Source organism: Podarcis bocagei (assembly GCF_964188305.1).
Source record: "Podarcis bocagei genome assembly, chromosome: 5".
Classification (NCBI taxonomy): Eukaryota; Metazoa; Chordata; class Lepidosauria; order Squamata; family Lacertidae; genus Podarcis; species Podarcis bocagei.
This window is the reverse complement of record NC_138129.1, coordinates 87,610,227-87,631,538: the sequence shown is the minus strand read 5'-3', so window position 1 is coordinate 87,631,538 and position 21,312 is coordinate 87,610,227. Positions and strand designations below refer to the sequence as shown.

The window sequence follows — 21,312 nt, the reverse complement described above, 5'->3', positions numbered from 1 at the left end:
AAGTTCACCCAGGGGATTATTGTGCCCACTCCTCTACAATGTGACATTGCTACTCTTTCCCACGGTAGCTGGTATTTTCCCAACTGCTCAAAAACCGAGACAAGCTCTCTTACTGTGGGCTGATTCTGATGCAACATTTTGCAGTCAATGTCTGGAGAAAGCAGTAGTGGAAGCGATAGTGAGACAAGACTGAGCACGCAACCATTTTGCGTTATGTAATACTCCCGACAATTAATGTCCCCCTACATTTCCTCTTTTTGTCTGTCTTTTTTTTTTTTATGTATCCTCTCAGAGAAAAGTTTCAGGACAAACAAGTAGTAAAGCAGGGAGGGAAATGTGAAATGCTACATGCCTAAATGATGTTAGACCGAAAGTCTCAGATCAGACTCTGCTAGCCAAAGATCTTCATAGCAAGGAATAGATCCAAATTTCTGAGCAAAGTGCAAGCATAAAGACAAGGGAAATTAAAGAGCGCCCCCCTCCTTTAACAAAAAATAATATTGAAGATTCTATTAACTGATTTGTGGAGATCAAAGAGAAAAGGAAAGATCTGTCTTGATATAGCCCACTAATACCAAATTAATTATGATTCTCAGAGTGCCAAGCCTTATGTGGCTGAAATGGAGTGTCCTGGAAGAGTTGTCTGAAAAGGACACTGCAACCTTCCTTCCTTTTTCTTTTTTGCAGGTCTCAGTTGTCATTTCTCTTGTGAACATGTGAACCTAACACTGAGAATGCGCAGTCTGAAATCAAGCCAGTAATCAGTCTTTGGGGTGCAGTGGAATCTGAAGCCTGGTTCAGATCTAAGTCCCAAACTGACCTGGTTTCCTAACTGACTAAATGTGCATTGTATTGTGTGCGCATGTGTTTTTGAGGCTCACTGCAACCTCGGTTCCATCCAGGGAACAGGTTAAGTATAAGAAACTTTCGTAGCTCATTGGAGTATTTTTCTGTAGACACAGCAGCACGGGATAAAGACAAGCACAGGCAGGTTGTGCAAAACTACCCACCAAAAATGAAGGGAGCAAAATCCCTTTCAGCCTAGGTTTAAAACACTGCATTTCCAGGAGCTAGTGCTTTAAGAGATGCTTGTCCTACAAAGATCGTTTTGGCAAGGTTTATCGCAGGTCTCTTTGGAAAGGGGCAGAAACGTGCACTAGCTAATGCAATTCCAGGCATGTCTACTCAGAAGTAAACCCCGCTGGTTTTTGTGGGGCTTTGTCAGGTAAATGCGCATAACGGATTGCAGCCTAAACGTGTACGATCCTAGAAACTGTTACCTAAAAATATCACAGGGTGTTATTCCCCGGTGTGGTGTGTTTAAGTATCTGAGGCTGTTGATGAAAGGTGGGTGGGAATTTACCGATATCTAAAATGTGCGGGTCCACCCCAGCCCCGCTCCCGTCTCTTGCAAGTTCTCTCCTCATAAAATGAAATCAACACCATATAAGGCTCTCGCCATCCACCTAGCTGCAAAGCAGAAAAGTCACCGGAATATTTTTATCTCCTGCAACCGTATCCCCAATTTGCAGGCGGCTCGTGAGGTCTATTTTTCGCCCGTTTCCAGCTGCCAAAAAAAGCGAGTCTCTCAAAAGTCTTTTTTTGTTGTTACGGGGGGAGAACAAAAGATTAAGCATTGCAAAAGGGGAGGGAAGCGCTTGCACCAGCCCGGCTGCTTTTGTGCAAGACGGGAGCGCACTGCCTGCGTCAGAGCCTGGCTGGCGAGCGCCTGGGTTGGGAGGCGTCCTTGGCTTGTGTCCCTTGCGCTAAAGCGAATCAGCGGGCGGAAGGCGTGAGGCCGAAACCCCGCCCTCGCCAGGCTTCCTCTATATAAAAGGCGAGCCCCGGCGAAAGCTCAGATACAGTATCTCGCAGCAGAGCTCGGGGAAGCACCTCGAAGCGGAAATTCCGATTATGCAGAGTGCAATGTTTCTGGCTCTCCAGCACAACTGCAGCCCAATGGAGAGGAGCGCCAGCAACTGCCAAAGCAAAGAAGAGAAAAAGGGGAAGATGAAGAGAACCATGTAAGTTAAAAGGCAAAAATCCAATGGGTGAAAGGCAAGTTCTCTTTTAGGGAGAAGGGGCTACTTGTAAACCACATTTCTTTTTTCTTTTTTTTGGATCGGAATGTTTCGTGCTAGAGCAAAGTTCTGCTCTTAATCCTGGAGGTGGTAAAAGGGGTTTTCTTTTCCCCCCCTGCGGATGTTGTGCATTCTTCTGGTTTCATTTTCTTACGGTTTTTTGGTCGCAAGTTTAGGGAGTTAGGCAGAGCGGTTTTGGGCGAAGGGTTCTGTGCAGCTCAGAGGCTTGCACTGTCCGGCACCGGCGGAGCGTAGTCTAAGGCTTGCAAGTGTGATTTTTGGGACAGGCATGAAACAGTTTTGCAAAGGACCGTTGGGAATGTCCTAGAGTGCTCTCTTACAGTTCAGCCTTAAGTTTCCTTACTGAAGTCAGCCTCACTGTTTGCAGCGAGACTTAATAGAAAACGTCTGTAGGGTGGCAGGAATTTGCAGCGCCCCACAAGCTCCCAGGAATTGCGGCTAAATACTCTTCCTATGGGAATGACTGGGGCTTAAAACTTCTTCGCTGTGGCTGGATCGTCTTTCATTCCAAGCAGTGTTGCGCTTCAGTCTAACAAAGGGTGTTTTTGCGTGCACTTAAGCACCCTAGCATCCTATTGCCTCGGGGGTTTTGTATTCCGGATGGGAAAAGAATCTCTTTGTGAAGTCTGATCGGCAAACATTCTGAATGAAGAACTGAGAATTGGCGCGTATGAGAGGCGATTTATCCTTTCAAAAGGGTCTTTCCATTTGTTTTAGCTTGAGGAGGAAGTTGGCAATTCAGTCGTACTCCCTCCAACCCTTGGTGAAACAAGTTTTTCCCCATTGGAGCAAAAGGCAGCTGATATTTGGGGCGTTGTGCTTTTTAAAAAACAAAAGTCAGTATTGTCTCTCAAATATTGCAGGGCATGCCTGCTGTGCAAAATCGAAAAACCTGTAAATCGTATCTGCTGCCTGGCATGGTTTAAAATGCATTTTGCATCTCCTGGCTACAGGATAGAGTTGCCAACGTTGGCTTGGCTGTCCATCTTCTGCAGAATCAATCTGGATGTTTTGCAGTATTGTACTAATATTAGATCGGCTGCAGCATGCAAATATTTTATGGTACTGTACTGAAAGCCCGAGTGATATTTCCAGATACCAGGAAAGTGAGATTCAGAACCTGATCCAGTGTGTGTCTTCTTGTTAGGGTTAGCGGAATTTACTACCAAGGAAGCATGCATAAGATTCCTTTTACCATTTGAACTGCCATTCTACTAACAGGGAGTCTGCAACTTAATTCTCACAAGTCTAGCATTTTGTGTGAAGGGAAAAAGGCATGAGCAAGTAATTTAAAAAAATGATTGCATTGAACACCCTATTCTCAGAATTTATCTCTGATCCTGCTGAAATTGTTCTCGGTAATTGGTCCTTGTTGTCTTGCAGATGCATTCAGCAAATAATGAATATGCAAGAACTAACTTGCATGTGCTTGAATGGGCCACCAGGGCTCAAGCATAATGCTTTTCAGTGGAAGTCTGTGCACACATTTGTCAGTCATGAAACGCCTTGAGATATGAAGCTCAGCTGGGTTACAGAGATGAAAGAAGTTATTGGGCATAAATTGGGTGCTAGATTAAAATCTGGGAATTTTGTTAAGCAAAACAGAACTCAGTTTATGTTAATGAGCCGCAGATTCAGACTTCTTTGCACTTTAAAATCAAAGGGTACAGTTAATTGAACTAGATTTTTCTTTGTTTTCTTTTAGCATGAAAGATTGGAAATCACGGCTGAGTTACTTCCTGCAGAACTCTTCCAGTTCTACCACTGCAAAGGCCAACAAGAAAGGGCAGCAAAAGGCATTTCTTAGGTATGCATCTCACTTTTTCCTCACCAGTGGATATTTTTATTTTTTAAAAATCTATGCAATAGGCCACCAAAGCAAGTAATAATAACCGTCCTATTTTTCTCCTGTTTCTTCCAGGCCGTCTCCTGAGGAAGCCCAGCTATGGTCGGAAGCATTTGATGAGTTGCTTGCTAACAAATGTAAGTTCAATTAATGAGCAAGACATTAACACACAAGAATAGTGGCTCTTTTTGTGAGGGTTCTCCTGGAAAAGATGCTCTGCAAGATAGGGGATAGCTGTTCCCATGGGCGTTTGTGGCTGCTTTGGGACCCATCTTCCTAGAAAGCATAATTCTATCCAGGCATAACTCCACAGCGCTTCCCATGGCAAGAGCTCTCCTGTTTTGCAGTTCCATAACTAGCCTGTATTTTTAGCTGGCTTTGCATTCCTTTGGAACTATGTAAGCTGGAGAATAGACATCTGCAGTGAAGAAAAGAGAGGGCAGTTTCTTCCTGCACGTGGCAAGGCGGTGTGCTGAGCGGTTCTTGCACACTGTAGGAAAAGTCTCATTTAAAAGCCCTGCAATTAATCACACTATGGGACAGTAAAGCAGTTGTGCGCATGTTCACTTGTGCACAGATTCAGGCTCCACTAACCCTTAGTCTTGTATGTGCCGTGCAGAACAGTTGGGTGCTGTTAAAAATCCATTCTTGTAATCCCCCGTGTACTCTTCTGGCTGATTGCGAAATGCCTTGATGGGTAATCCAGGTTTTCCCAATAGGCACCTGCAGTGGCGTAGCGTGGGGGGTGCAGGAGGGGGCGGCCGCACCGGGCACAACATCTGGGGGTTAGGGTTAGGGGGCGCAAATCCACGGGTTAGGGGGCGCAAATTACTTGCCTTGCCCCGGGTGCTGACAACCCACGCTACGCCACTGGGCACCTGCCAAGTAGCTGATTATTATGGGGTGCCAATTGCCCTCCAACTTCAGCTAGTATCCATTACTGTTTGGACTTTCTGTGCCATATGCAGATGTAGCACCACTGGCATAAAATGTAGTCTTTTCCACTAGAGTGCTGCATTTAAGAGTCTCCAAGCTGCAAGGTGCCCATTATTAGTTCAATTCAAAGCTCCTGCAATATTTAGGAGCCTTTAATTGATTTTGGTCAACTTTAGGTAAGGTCTCCTGCAGACACTACACTCTGATGTTGTTGGTTATAATGAGTAAGAAAAGCGCCTGCCTTGTGCCATGCTCTGATGCACATTTCTCATTGATAAGATCTATTTTTGATCTGTTCCTCTATGAGCTCCTGTATGGGAGCTCAGTTCACTCTGCCACTATGCCTTTGCTTGCTAAGCTAATGAAAAAATGCAGACTTCTCATTAGTTATATGGCATTTGCTGCCAAGTGGACTCTTGAGTCAGCCTTTCCATTGCAGATACCTTCCAGAAGTTCCATAAACATCCAAAGGTTAATATACAATTTCAAAATGGCAGGGGAGAAATTGTAGAATGCTTCCCCTGCTTTCACTTTCAAGGCTTCTTGGAAAAGAACACAAGTTGCTTTAAAAAATACGATGCAGAATGTAAAATTGGCTGGTCATTTTAGATTCCTCATACTCCGGGGTTGTTGTTTTTTTTAAGTGGGGGAGAGTTCTGGTACTTTTTATTTAAATGATCCAAGGAAGTTGCAGAGTGAACAAGAGAGAGACTTATGAAGGCAATGCATATATACACACAGCATTCCTGGGATGTTTTGAGCTAATCCATCTCTTTCACCTTCCTTTGCAGATGGTCTGGCAGCGTTCAGAGCATTCTTGAAATCTGAGTTTTGTGAAGAGAACATTGACTTCTGGCTGGCTTGTGAGGATTTCAAGAAAACGAAGTCCCCACAGAAAATGACCGCCAAGGCTAAGAAGATTTACAGCGACTTTATCGAAAAGGAAGCTCCCAAAGAGGTAAGCAAAACTTCCCAAGTTATTTTTTTCACTCTCTCATCACTTTCTATTCCTTTCAGTGGCATCATAAGAATTAGGAATACTCATTCCCAGGCTCACTTTGCTAGCCATTTGGCATTTGTAATTTACTCCCAGGGAAGAAATCCACTTGAAAAACAACTGTATCAAAACTGAGAATCCACAAGAAAGTTTAGTCTGTGAGCAGATTTTATAGTATCCTTCCTCAATATGGTGGTTTCCAGATATTTTGGACTACAACTACCAAAATACCTAATCATTGGGCAGGCTGGCTGGGGCTGATGAGGTCTGAAGTCTAAAATATCTAGAGAACACCAGCTTGTGGGAAGGCTACTCTATAAACACGTGCTCCAGAACTCTTGTTTAAATCCATACAGATCTGGCAGTTCTGATATATTGGTTTCGGTGTACAATTCTCATAGGGCTTCAGTCCAGAGTTCACAATTAAAAGAAAAATGCAACTTAAAATAGGCCCTACATGTTCTTAGGCTGTGAGATTGTAACTGACCAAAGTGGACATCACATTCTCATTAAGGTGAGGCCTATGGGAAACTTAACAGATACCAAAGGGTCTCTCATACATCTAATTTTTAGGTAGCACTTGATATAAGTAGCAGCATACCACAACAAGGCACTTTCCTGCAGAGTCTGTACACAGCCAAGCATCATGTTACACGACTAGTGCAAAGTATTTTACAATACAAAAAAGAGTAGCATCATTTACCCAGTTAAAATCCCACTGGATTTAAAACCACCAGCCCTAATCTTGGCCACCATGAGTCTGGTGGGTTTGTAGCTCCCCTTAATCTGTACCAAAGGGAAAAGGCCACCACTCAACAAGCTATATTCATTCTACTGGTGTTCACAGTACAGAGGGATAGGAGAATTCTACTCATCCACAAATTGCTTGGCCTTCTTGTAGAAATATGTGATCATGCTGGAACATAGTTCCTTGTTGCAAGAGAGGGTGCAATGACTTTTGGCTTTGATGACTTGAAAACAGTTAGGCCTATATGTATTCCTGAATTTCTCTGTCAGTTACCATTTGTCACAGCAGTTGAATGCAGCCTCCAAATTTAGAGGCAGTTTACCTTAGATTATTAGATCTTGGGAATAAGCTGCAGGTGAAGGTCACTCATCTTTGTGAATGTCTCAAGGCAGCTGGCTAGCCACTGTTGAGTAGAGGTTTCGGTTAAATGATTCCTTGGGTCTGATCCGGAATGGGCAATTTATGTTCTTTCTTTCCTTTAATTTCAGATCAACATAGACTTTCAGACCAAGAATACCATTGCTCAGAACCTCCAAGAGGCGACAGACACTTGCTTCAGCACAGCCCAGAAGAGAGTCTACAGCTTGATGGAGAATAATGCCTATCCACGGTTCCTGGAGTCTGAATTCTACCAGGAGTTGTGTAAAATGCCAATCCATAAGGAGCCTCAGGCGACATGAACTCCCAAGTCCGGGAGGGAAGAGGAAGCAAAATGGAAAAGAGTGCCAATTTTTTTCCGTTAAGGAGGAAGCCCATGTCTTTGCAGGCTGGATGGACTGAAATGAACTGACTGTGCAGGAGATCTGCCCAAATGTAACTTATATGTTTCCACGGAGAGTGGGCATATATTGACTCTGGCAGTTCTCAGATTCCAGCACACTGCAATAATATAGTCCACAAGGAAAACCCAAGTGAAACTGCTGGCCAGTTACTAGGGAAAATTCATTAAAAAGATGCTGTTGGCAAGGAGCATCTGACGCATTTTGGGTCATCCAGATCCATCTATCAACATGGATGCGTTGACACTCTTAAGCCAGATAAGATCAGCCTCCCTTGCTAAAATAAATAAGCTCTGGAGTAGCTCTGCGCAGACCGAATTTTTCTGGGACATAGAAAATGCTTTGAATAATTCGCTGTCTCTACTTTTCCTAAACAACTGGCAGCTTATAATAATTTATAGGGTTCCTCATGCGGGTTCCCTACAGAGCTTGCATCTCTGCACAGATGTGCGACTGCTCAACATAAATTCTGACGTTAACTGTTATCATTTCATGCAGAGATGACTGACTTAAAACAGAGCATGCTGACTGGCTGGTTAACTGGGGTCAAAGTTTGCCTGCACGAAGGTGCAGATGGAGCAGAACTTAGCCCAGACTTAAAATAACAGCTGTAGACATGTATGTATGTGTGTGTGTTTAGGTAGACTCTGGTTGTGTTGAACACTCCTACCCATGCTGAAAGTACTGACTTGAGGACAAACTTCAGTGAAGTTGTCCTTTTGAAGAGCAGATATGTTTTAATAAATTATTTTTATTTTACTAGAACATTATTGCACTCTTTTCTTCTACTCCTGGGGGTTGGGGGCGTGGGCTATTGACATCAAAACATTTCAAAGGATAAGCCCCTTAAAACCAAGGCGATTAAACCTGCAATGCAGTGATGTTGCAAAATTAGCAAACTCTTTTGTCCCAAGCTTCCTGCAGGAAGAGCCTTCTTTTGATGATTTAAGCAGAAATACTGTTAGTATACCGCCAATTTATATACAGCTAAGAGGTTTAGAAATCCCAACGAAAAGGAAGCACTATGAGAAATACAAATTCTTTCGAAACTGAATCATAGCAGCTTTTTCCATGAAGTAATAAATATATAAACAATGCAGTATACTGCACCACAGTGGGAAAGTCCTGGTGGCTTGTGTGCCTGCTTAGAAAAAAACATTTCAAATAGAAGACGGTTTAACACTGGTCTTGAAAGACCTACATTGGCTCCCAGTACAGTATGTTTCCGAGCACAATTCAAATTGTTGGTGCTGACCTTTAAAGCCCTAAGTGGCCTTGGCCCAGTATACCTGAAGGAGCATCTCCACCCCCATCGTTCTGACGGGACGCTGAGGTCCAGCTCCGAGAGCCTTCTGGCGGTTCCCTCACTGCCAGAAGCCAAGTTACAGGGAACCAGGCAGAGGGCCTTCTCAGTAGTTGCACCTGCCATGTGGAACACCTTCCCACCAATGTCAAAGAGAACAACAACTACCAGACTTTTAGAAGACATCTGAAGGCAACCCTGTTTAGGGAAGCTTTTAATGTTTGATGCACTACTGTATTTTAATATTTTGTTGGAAGACGCCCAGAGTGGCTGGGGTAGCCCAGCCAGATGAGTGGGGTATTTTATTATTATTATTATTATTATTATTATTATTATTATTATTATTATTATTATTATTATTAATTTTCTGTAAAGCAGAACCAATGGCCACATTTATTTTCATACAGCTTTCTTCCTTTCTCCCCAACTCCAACTCTGCTTTGTCCTACTTGTTCCATCTTCTCCCCTCACCCATTCTTACTTTTCTTTTTGGAAAAGAAACTAATTGAAAAATGGTGGCTTGTGACTATCCTCCTTGCATGATGAAACCCCAAACAGAACACACTGCTCTAAATGAGAACAAAGCAACTGTAAATGAGAGAGATAGTGTAACCTGAGAAACAACTTCAGTAGATTCCGGTTGAACTTCAGTCTAAATATTCAAAGCACTGCAACCTTTAAAAAGATACTTGTGTCAACAAACCTAAAATCATATTGCCCACCCCCTGTGTTAATGGATATCGGTCTCGGTCAAGCTGCACCATTGATAAGGACAGCAAGATCCCATTGCAAGTCCCAGACTTTACAAAAGGTTTTCCTCTGGGAGCGGGGCACATTTTGCTGATAGTCTTTTTAATGTCAGGCAGCTCTGGGAAATAGCAGAAAGTATCAAATACCCATGGACTGCTATGTCAACAGCATGCCTGGTTGCCTGCAGTGGCGTAGCGTGGGGGGTGCCAGGGGTGCCGGCCGCACCGGGCACAACATCTGGGGGGGGGGCGTGAGTCCAGAGGGAAGGGACAAGTTCCTCCGCCGGGCTCCCCACCGCCACCGCCACCGCCAGCCTTGCGCCCTAGCGCACGCGCGCCCCCCGCCGCCGCTGCTGCGGCTGCGCTCCACTCACTGCTCGCAGGAGGAGCAGCTGCTGCAGCAGCGCCGACACCGCCACCGACGCCTGGCCGGGCACGGGCAGCCTACGCACCCCGACGCCGACGCCATCCCCTCGGCCCAGCCACAGGCGGCGGCTGCTTCTGCCGACTGGGATGGAGGAGAGCTCCGGGGGCCTCGCTGCGCCCTGCGCTCCCCAAAACCCTCCGAGAGGAAGCCGGCGGGCGGGCGAGGGTCTCCCGGCAGAAGGGGGCGCCGCTGGCTCCGGCTCTCAGTGCAAGTCTCAGCCGCAGGGGGGGGCGAGGACGGAGCACGGCTGGAAGCCCCCGGACCCGGCTGGGAGGAGGAGAGGCGCTCGCCAAGCCCGGATCTGGAGCTCCACCTACAGCCCAAGGAGAGGAGGGGGCGGAGAGGCGCCCGAGGGGAAGGGGCTTCGGCTGCCTCGGCCCGTGGGGGCTCCGCAAATAATAAATTTAATAAATTCCTGCTGAGCCTTTGGGGGGGTCCTTGGTTCCTTCGCTTGCCCCCAGCCCCAGTGGCGTAGCGTGGGGGGGTGCAGGGGGGCCGGGCGCAACATCTGGGCGGGGGCGCGCTCGCACCCGAGTGCTAAAATCCATGCGTTAGGTGGCGCAAATTACTTGCCTTGCCCCGGGTGCTGACAACCCACGCTACGCCACTGGTTGCCTGACACCATCGTGAACAAACTGGACAGAGGCAACTTGAAAGGCATTTTATAGGCTACTTTGGCTACAGTGTCCTTAATTCTGAAAGACAATACAAGGTGAAAAAGTCAAACTCTACTTCTAAAAGTTTTAGTTGTGAGCAGCTAAAATAATCCGAAAAGCCCTAATAAATCAGAGAGAGATGTAATAAGAGCCCAGTCCAGTGTTCTGGGCATCCTGACAATCATTGCATTTGGCTTTTTGCCATTAGTCTCCAGAAACAACAACATTATGAATTGCTTGTTCCATCTGCAGCTTCTGAAGGGCTACTGCAGACCGCAGCTTCCTCTCCTGATAGTGGAGGGAAATAGTGAGCAGAGAAGCACAGGTGGGTAATATACCTCGGGTTTGTGGGGGGAAATGGAGACTAAGGCCTAGTGGGGACATCTTGTCTTGCTAGCTACGTATCAGGTGGCTTGGCAAAAACGGTATTGTTGTGAGATTTCATTGCTGAAGAAGCCAGGCAAGTTTCTTGCTGAGTTAACTATAGGTCAGGGGTCAGCAAACCTTTTCAGCAGGGGGGCGGTCCACTGTCCCTCAGACCTTGTGGGGGGCTGGACTATATTTTGCAGAAAAAAATGAATGAATTCCTATGCCCCACAAATAACCCAGAGATGCATTTTAAATAAAAGCACACATTCTACTCATGTAAAAACATGCTGATTCCTGGACCGTCCACAGGCCAGATTTAGAAGGCGATTGGGCCGGATCTGGCCCCCGGGCCTTAGTTTGCCTATGCATGCTATAGGTCCTTTGTGTAACAAAGGAAGTGGCTTTATTACAGAAGCCAAATGGGTGGGCTCACTTCCATACTTGGCTGGTAGCGAGAAGGACAATAGTCAGAGGTGTGTTAAGAGAGCTAGGCTAGAAGCAGGCAGAAGCCAGAGAAAGAACAATACTTGATTTCTGCTTGAATCCAAGGCCGTGGCTATGGGGAAAGCAATACCTTATGGGATGTTGATGCCGTGAGCCCCACCATCGTAGGCTCAGGTTGTATATACAGTGATACCTTGGGTTACATATGCTTCAAGTTACAGACTCCGCTAACCCAAAAATATTACCTTGGGTGAAGAACTTTGCTTCAGGATGAGAACAGAAATCGTGCAGCGGCAGCGCAGCGGCAGCAGGAGGCCCCATTAGCTAAAGTGGTACCTCAGGTTAAGAACAGTTTCAGCTTAAGAACAGACCTCCAGAACAAATTAAGTTCTTAACCCGAGGTACCACTGTATGTGTAAATAAACCATATATCCTAAAGACATGGATGTGTCCCACATTCCAAGGAAACTGAACACTAGGTAAGCGTCTGGAACTCCCAGAGTCTTGCACCACTCAGAGATTGGGGTGGTAAAGGTAAAGGACCCCTGTGCAGTTAAGTCCAGCCAAAGGCAACTATGGGGTTGCAGCGCTCATCTCGCTTTCAGGCTGAGGGAGCCAGCGTTTGTCCATAGACAGCTTTCCACGTCATGTGGCCAGCAGGACTAAACTGCTTCTGGCACAACGGGACACCATGATGGAAGCCACAGTGCATGGAAACACCATTTACCTTCCCGCCACAGCAGTACCTATTTATCTACTTGCACTGGCATGCTTTTGAACTGCTAGGTTGGCAGGAGAAACAGAGAAACAGGAGCACACCACCCAGGGATTCAAACCGCTGACATTGTGAGGCTCGGTGGTTTAGACCACAGCACCACCCGCATCCCAGGGTGGTGTGCAACAGTGTGGCCATAGGGTGCTAGCCTGGAGCATTTATTGCATTCCACCCCACCAGTGTACACACAGCAGAGGGAGATTTAGGCCAGTGCAACTGGTTGCCCCGCAGTGGGTGCCGAGCCAAGGTGGGGCGCCACAGGGCATCGCAACTATGACGTACTGCATGTGCAGAATGGAAAGTGAAAGTGGAGGGAGCCCAATTTTGGGCTGGCACACGGTGCCAAAACCAAAGTCCAGCCCTGCACACAGGTTGCAGTATTAACTAGGATGGAGTGGGGGGGATGGGGCAGTAATAAGGTTGGCATGGGTTTTAGGCATCTGCATTCTAAAAGACAAATTTTAAATTTCAGAAGTGATTTTTAGGAGCGTGACAAGTGCGGCCTTGGATCAGCGCCAACAGCATTCTCCAGAGCAGGAGCAGATTCCATCAGAAATGGGTCTCTCATCTCTGATATCTATTGTTTGTGATGTCTGAGACACAGCGAGCATCTTTGCCAACTAAACCTTTTCCGTGGCTCCTGTGTGTAGACATATACACAAACCTTGTGCTTCACACTCACATAAATACAAAGATGAGGCAAAACTTCCATTCCAGATGTTACCATAGCGATTCCCACAAGCTCTCTGTCTTGGAGCAATTGCTTTGTTTGGTTGCGTAATCTGTGACCAATTTCTTCCGAAATAACAAGAAAAAGGAACCTCACGTAGCTTTTGGCTGTTTGCATCTCTTTGCCAGACTTGAGATCATAACCACGTCTCTCCCTCTGCCTCTCTCTCACTGTACTGTACTGTAATTCTGTGCAAGGACGGGTGGGGGGGACCCAATTGTGAAATAAAGGTGCTATTCTGCTTTCCTTATTATTGTTATTTTAAATCTATAGCTTCTAGTCTTGAATGGCCTGCTCCCTAGGCTGCGCCTCATTGACTCACATTTTACTAAGAGTTCACACAATAGCAACATCCATCTTTAACTAGAGTTGCCATATTCAGACAAAAGTTGTTGAGCTCTTTTTAAATTTATTTTTTGCAAAATCTACACTTATAGAAGAATGGAAGCCTTTGTGGGGTTATCTGGAAAACATATCATAATCAGATGAAATTGTGAGCAGGATTCGAAACAGGAGCAGCAGAAGAAAAATGATAATATTTTGAACAGAAGAATGTGTCTTAGGTGAAACGTTTATTAGAGTGTAGCATGTAAATGGCATGGGATTAAGAACAGCATGGAAGGAATCATAGAATCATAGAGTTGGAAGAGACCACAAGGGCCATCGAGTCCAACCCCCTGCCAAGCAGGAAACACCATCAGAGCACTCCTGACATATGGTTGTCAAGCCTCTGCTTTAAAGACCTCCAAAGTAGGAGACTCCACCACACTCCTTGGCAGCAAATTCCACTGTCGAATAGCTCTTACTGTCAGGAAGTTCTTCCTAATGTTTAGGTGGAATCTTCTTTCTTGTAGTTTGGATCCATTGCTCCATGTCCGCTTCTCTGGAGCAGCAGAAAACAACTTTTCTCCCTCCTCTATGTGACATCCTTTTATATATTTGAACATGGCTATCATATCACCCCTTAACCTCCTCTTCTCCAGGCTAAACATGCCCAAGGAAAGGCAGGAAGCCAAAGTTTAAAGAGAAATTCATAACAAACTTTAAACATGGAATTTATTTGCGAAGATTTTAAAGTTTAATACAAAACTGATGCACAAAAAGGAACAAATTCTGAGCCACTCCACCTCCTGCCTCCAGGGAAGCAGCTGGTATCAGATTACTTCCCAACCTTTCTCTCAAACTGCTCCTCTGCCTCTCAAGCCCATTAACACAGAGATTCCATTTGCCATTTTAAGCTGTGGCTTTTGCTGTGGCTGTTTTTGCAGTTTATAGCCTACAAAAACCTTTAATCCGGAAAAGGAAAGGGGGGGGAACCCAATTTGGATAAAGGTTTCCAGGAGCTGCAGAGTAGAAAGTATATATGTGAATCATGATGACAACGTTGTTCCATTAATGCAAATTAAATGCCCTTGCCAACGATCGGCTAATAATAATAACATGAGTAAACTGAATTGCGCTTTCATGGAATATTTTGTGAGGCTTTTATTGGACGGTGGAGGAGTGGAGAGTTGCAAATTTAGAGCAGGCTGGTGTGATCTGGTTTTGGTCTCAGATTCAGAACTCAGGCTCCCCAAGGGCCCCACATTAATCTGAAAGCGAGAGGGTTTAGAAAAGTCAACTATATGGAAAGCACACTTAGGAGCTGAGTGGTGTGTTTATTGAGCTGGTGTATTTAGAAGTCGGCCACTGACCTCAAAGGGAAAGAAAAATAATGACCAACAACCCCCCCCCCCCAGATGCCAAAGGGGGTAAGGGAGGGATTGGAAGAAGTATTCTTTTGCCAGGAATTTCTCATTCAGGATTAGATCAGCCCTTCCAGCTGCACCAGCCCTGAACAAAAATCAGTGCTATATAGCCAGGAAGGATCAGAACAAGATCCATCCAGTCTAATCTGATCTTTCCAATGTTACCGGAACAACCACAGGCAGATCTCTGAAAGATAGTTAGATTATAGATAGATAGATAGATAGATAGATAGATAGATAGATAGATAGATAGATAGATAGATAGATGGTGATAGATAGATAGATGATAGATGATAGATAGATAGATAGATAGATAGATAGATAGATAGATAGATAGATAGATAGATAGATGATAGATAGATAGATGATAGATAGATAGATGATAGAGGTTTGATGAGGCCCTAAACTACTGAAGGTAATGGGGCCCTCTATATGCCCAGCTCTCCTTTGTCAACAACAAATTGTTGCTGTTTTTTGTGTTGAATATACACTATATGGTAATTTATGGACCTAATAGGTATCTAAGAGATGCGGGTGGTGATGTGGGTTAAACTACAGAGCCTAGGACTTGCCGATCAGAACGTTGGCGGTTCGAATCCCCGTGATGAGGTGAGCTCCTGTTGCTCAGTCCCAGCTCCTGCCAACCTAGCAGTTCAAAAGCACGTCAGTGCAAGTAGATAAATAGGTACCGCTCCGGCGGGAAGGTAAACGGCATTTCCGTGCGCTGCTCTGGTTTGCCAGAAGCAGCTTAGTCATGCTGGCCACATGACCCGGAAGCTGTACGCTGGCTCCCTTGGCCAATAAAGCGAGATGAGCGCCGCAACCCCAGAGTCGGTCATGACTGGGCCTAATGGTCAGGGGTCCCTTTACCTTTAATAGGTACCTAAAGCCAATTGCACATGTTGCCATGCAACCAGTCCATGCAGAATGTAGACACCCAATATATAGAAAGGAGCAAACCAGTGATATTTTTAGCGAGCAGGCTAGCAAGCGGGGCCTTTACTTATATCATAGGAGCCTACATAACACAAAACACTGTTGCGGTATTTAGGTTTTATTATATTTGTTTTTTATCTTATATTTTGGAAATGTACATCCGGTTGTTTTTCCCTTTAATTTTTTGGGGGGCTCCCAAGAGAGTGGGGCCCTAAGCTATAGCTTGTTTAGCTTATACGTAAATCCGGTACTGATTGCGTATCCATGTGCTCATGATGAAGCTATTGGAGAGGTCAAACCTCTTGCAATACCTTTTGCACCTGCAAACATTTTGGGTCTGGTCACACTGCTGCATTTCCAGCTAGTGCATCTCCAGTCACTTCCTGCTGAAAACCAGCAGCTTTTTATGCCACAACTATTCCGGTTTAGTTTTTGTCCCACTTTTGCTGTGCTACAGACCCTTCAGACATCAATGGCGTGGTAGCACTTTGGAAGCACCGCAGAACAAATTAAAGCAAAATAAATGCACTGCTACTGTGCACATAACATATTGCGTGTCGAGCCCCCAAACCACCCCCTCATTGGGAAATAACTCACACAAGGACACAAATATTAGGTTAATGTTATTGGGCAAATTTTGGCCACAACTTTATTGATTACAGAATGTGAGCGGTATTGGCTTAGGCCAGGGGTCTGCAACCCGCGGCTCCGGAGCCGCATGTGGCTCTTTTACACCTTTGCTGCGGCTCCGGGGCGGATACTAGCGAGGGGAGGAGGCGCATTGTGCACCCTGACACTCCCCACTGTGGCGGGCGCTGTACTGGCTGTGACGTTGCATGGGGGCGGTGCGTGCGTTAGTCACGCACCGTCCTGACGTCACCTTCCCGCCCGCCCGCCACATTGTAAGGGGCATGTAAGCTGGTCACTGCATTGAAAGGGGGCATGTACGCTGGTCACTGTTTTGAAGGGGAGTGAAGAACACACACACACAAAAAAGGTAACTTGTTAATTTAACGTTTATTTCTATGAGGAGGAGTAATTCTGAGGGGTCAAACAAAGAAATAATAAAAAAGTGACAAAAAAGATATTTTTTATAATGACGAGTTTTGCGGCTCCCAGTTTTTTTTTCTTCGGAAACGGGTCCAAGTGGCTCTTTTTGTCTTAAAGGTTGCAGAACCCTGGCTTAGGCATTGAATGGACCCGACTATATCTGACTCCTGCCCGATGCCCAGAATGCACCCACAATAAAACACCAGTCTAGGAGGTAGACCCTGGATTATAATGCTGGTTATACTAATACTTTATATGCAGGTTTTTTCCATGTAGGGCTTCTAGCTGTGGATAAACCTATTCTCCAGGAGTTTATTTGTTTAATAAAATTTGTATACCGCTTGACTGTATTAAAACACACACACACACAGAGAGAGAGAGAATGGAAAAAAAACTGTCAAAGCAATTGATCTAGTTTTATTTTACTTTAAAAAGTAACTTATTGCCCATCATCAGACACCTTGTCACTGTGAGTCTGAATCCCTCTTTTCAGTATATCTGAATGCAGCCAGAGGAAGAGGAAGCTCCCATATTCAGCTAGATCTATAGCTAGTTAACAAAAAGCCATGTGAAACGCATACATTGTGTTATAGATTTTTTTGGGGGGGGACTCCCCCCAAGAAACTTAAACCCTAGAAATTAATGAATGGTAAGATTTCAGTTATTTAGGATGGGAAGGGAGAAATGCAAGCTGCAGAAGAATCCCTGGCCTAGCCTATGCAAAAGGACCTGGGCATTATGAAATAATACAGGGTATTATGAAATAATACAATATTGTATTATTATTGTATTGTATCATGAAATAATACAGGGTTATTATTATGAAATAATACAGGGTTATTATGAAATAATACAGGCCATTATGAAATAATACAGGCCTAGCCTATGCAAAAGGACTTAGGGCCATTATGCAATAATACAGGGTCATTGTAATGCAAGAGAACTGTCCTTCCCCCTTGCCTTGAGGTGTGAACAGAGGCTAGGGGTTTGGAAGGCTGCCAGGTTAACTGGGTGTGAGATGACAGGAAAACAGAGTTTTTATCAGGGTGTTCTGTGATAGGGTTACCAGACGTCCCCGTTTCCTGGGGACAGTCCCCGGATTTGCGAATAAGTCCCCGGACAAATTCCATCCCGGAATGTCCCTGGATTTCATCTAATGTCCCCGGGAAATGCAGCAGCGGCAGTCTCAGCAGCCCGGAGCTGTTGGCTCTGGCTGGCTTCAGGAGCTGCTCGGAAGTCCTCATATGATGGTTGTGAAGGGGCTCTAAGATGCAGCTTCCGGGCTGCCTCCACCTTCCCTGACCCCAGCAACTGAGCTGTGGAGGGAGGCTTCACGCTGCCTATCAGAGCTTGTGTGCAAGCAGGAGGGGGCAGGGATCTCTCAGTTAGGCAACGGGAAGTCTCCCTTCCCAGCTGAGGGATCCCCGCCCCCTCCTGCTTGCACGCAAGTAGGAATGGGATTGGGGCTGCTCCGATGGGAAGGGAGGCATTGCACTGCCTGAGAGATCCCTGCCCCCTCCTGCTTGCGTGCAAGTAGGAGTTGGGATGGGGCTGCTCCAAAAGGCAGTGTGAAGACTCGCTTCCCTCTGCCACCGCCATCGCTGCAGCATCAACGTCCCGAACGTGTAGTATGTATGTATGTATGTATGTATGTATGTATGTATGTATGTATTTATTTATTGTGTCCCCGGATTCATTGAAAAAAATCTGGGAAGAAAAAAGAAAAAGAAAGACTGGGATCCATCTTGGGCAGGTTGGCTGCAGGCTGGCTGGGATAGATGCCTTGGACTCCAGGGCTGCACTGTTGTGGGGGATAAGCCCCTCTTGAATGTACCATGCTATAAGAGCTGGACTCCCTCCATGCAGGGTGAGTAAATAGGTGAATAAACCATATTTCTTAAAGCTATGACAGTCTCCGCCATGTCTCAATTCTCCCTCATTCTCTGACTTTCTCTGCTGTTATCTCTCCCAAACTAGTGTAACGCTTGAACACCTTGTCATCGCCTCATTCACTTGTGGGAGGAAAAAGCATTCACCAGTTTACCTACTGCTGGGGCTGAAAGAAGACCCAGAACTGCACACACCTGAGACCTCTCCACACACCACTGGTCACAACCAGTTTCCCCCAGCTCAAATCAATTGGATGAAAACCTAGAAAACAATTCCCACTCCTGGAATCATCACAAATCAGTAAGGCTGCGTCTACTTTTGAGAGCAAGGAATGGCCACCTCCACCACTCTCACGTTGTATCTGTCTTTGCCCAAATTTAGATGCAAAGTTGGGGAGAGACATCAAGAAGGAACTTCTGTGTTTGCAAGCTGTGGTGGGAAACTTGAGCATGAGATCACAGTGTGGTCTGTCTCATGGGTTGAGACATATGACAAGTTCCACAGTGAGCTTGAGGTCATCAGTTTCAGTAAGTTTTCCATGAAGCTCTGAAGTGCTCATCATATAGACAGATTGGGGTCATTAGCATCAAGCCTTCTTAGGGTCATGAACGTCAGGACTTCCTATCAAACCAGCCCAGCAGGCTGAGAGTTAGCAGACGAGAGGTGTCCCAAAGACCAGTTCCTGAAAATGACTTCTCCCCTTGCTGAATGCAACTTCCCATTGCTGAATCTCTATTGAACCAATGATGATTTCTAAACATCCTCTCTTGTACACAGAGACATCAAAAGAAGTGTTGCAATGTGCCGGTCATATTTACGCAAAGTAGCAGCCATGGAATTTGGTTTCAGTTCAAGGGCTTAGCCCCAGAACATATAAAATAGGATATCATTATTTACTAGTGAAGCATCCAGCCCTGGCTGCATTTAGTCACAACAACACTCAGCCACAACTGTTCCTACCACTCGCTCCCACCTGTGACTAGCAAGAGCCAAATCAATTGTGCAAATCAGAGCAGCTTGTCCTGGTGTAGAATTTTAATTTACTATTATTACTATTATTTTGTTTTTACGCAGATCATGTGCTACCAATACATTTTCACAGTCGGAATGAAATAACTCTCTTCTGTGTTTAATTGGTAGATTCCTGTACACTGTGACTTTTGATTTGCTGTTATTTTGACAATTTTACAGTGGTACCTCAGGTTAAGAACTTAATTCGTTCTGAGCGAGACAATTTTACAGTGGTACCTCAGGTTAAGAACTTAATTCGTTCTGCAGGTCCATTCTTAACCTGAAATTGTTCTTAACTTGAGGTACCACTTTATCTAATAGGGCCTCCTGCTGCTGCCGTGCGATTTCTGTTCTCATCCTAAGGTAAAGTTCTCAACCTGAAGTACTACTTCCGGGTTAGCGGAGTCTGTAACATGAAGTGTCTGTAACCTGAAGCGTACGTAACCCAAGGTACCACTGTATTGGGACGCGGGTGGCGCTGTGGGTTAAACCACAGAGCCTGGGACTTGCCAATCAGAAGGTCGGCAGTTAGAATCCCCGTGACAGGGTGAGCTCCCGTTGCTCAGTCCCTGCTCCTGCCAACCTAGCAGTTCAAAAGCACATCAAAGTGCAAGTAGATAAATAGGTACCGCTCTGGCGGGAAGGTAAACAGCATTTCCGTGCGCTGCTCTGGTTCACCAGAAGCGGCTTAGTCATGCTGGCCACATGACCTGGAAGTTGTACGCCGGCTCCCTCGGCCAATAAAGCGAGATGAGCGCCGCAATCCCAAAGTCGGTCACGACTGGACCTAATGGTCAGGGGTCCCTTTACCTTTACCTTTACCAGTGTATTATGTTACTGTTAATCTTAATGTTGCAATTTACTGTCATTTTCAATGGGAACTTTGGTTGGAGAGTGATCTAGAATTATCACTGTTCTTTCAGCTAAGGCTGGGTGGTGTAAGGGCCTAAAAGTGATTTCACAAACTGTTGTCAAATCACAGAACCCATTTCATCCTTGAAGACTTCCTGACGAAGAGAGTGTGTCAAGCATTTTCAGCAAGCATTTCCTGAAGTGACCACATGCAGCCCCTCTGCAAAAATCATTAAAGAAATCTTTAATGGTTGATGTTTTATTGTGTTTTCAATATTTTGTTGGGAGCCACCCATAGTGGCTGGGGCAACCCAGTCAGATAGGTGGCATAATAATAATAATAATAATAATAATAATAATAATAATAATAATGTGCAGAAAGCTAAAGGATATGGCAGGAGAGATGGGGAAAGACAATGAATTGGACTTGAATCCCAGATTTCTTGGGAAATGTCCCCAAAGGCACACCCACACACCACACACCCAAACTATTTGCTTTTGGGAAATGCTAGGTTTGAGCTTGAAGCTGCCAGCAAGTAGGCTTTCCAGAATCTGATTTAGAGCTGTAAAATGTCAAATGTGGAGAGGTGACAAGGAGGGAGTGTGGAACTTAGCCTCTTTCCCAGTTGACTCTGTCTGTCAACTTTTCCACCAAACTCCAGCTCACTTGTTCTGCAAACTGAGTGACTCTTACTACAAAGAATCAGGAATCGGGGGTCACACATACTACCCATGCATTCTCCAGGCACAAATCTGCTTGCTGGGGCAGAGCAGGGGAGGTGTGTGTGTGTGTGTGTGTGTGTGTGTGTGTGTGTGTGAAGATTTTCTTGGGTAACAGTAGTACAGAGTCTCTCTTTTCAAGCCATCATATCCTTCAAAGTCCATCATTCAGAGTGAGACTGTACAGTTTTAGGCAATATGGGATTGAGTGGGGGGAAAGAGGTGGGAAGAGACAGGGGAGAAA

General features: G+C 45.4%; 1 protein-coding gene and 1 long non-coding RNA gene across 2 annotated transcripts; one reads left to right on the top strand and one right to left on the bottom strand.

Moving 5' to 3' along the window:
• The first annotated feature begins 1,852 nt into the window (after positions 1-1,852).
• RGS2 (regulator of G protein signaling 2) lies at positions 1,853-8,173 on the top strand. Its single transcript, XM_081194623.1, has 5 exons — positions 1,853-2,024; positions 3,808-3,909; positions 4,024-4,085; positions 5,676-5,842; positions 7,118-8,173. Exons 1-5 carry the CDS (start codon positions 1,915-1,917, stop codon positions 7,307-7,309), a joined length of 633 nt encoding a protein of 210 aa, XP_081050749.1. The 5' UTR covers positions 1,853-1,914; the 3' UTR covers positions 7,310-8,173.
• On the bottom strand, positions 4,022-5,669 carry LOC308587231. Its single transcript, XR_014008300.1, has 2 exons — positions 4,827-5,669; positions 4,022-4,671 (listed from the first exon to the last, which is right to left on the bottom strand). It is a non-coding gene; the product is annotated as an uncharacterized lncRNA (long non-coding RNA).
• Positions 8,174-21,312: the final 13,139 nt, after the last annotated feature.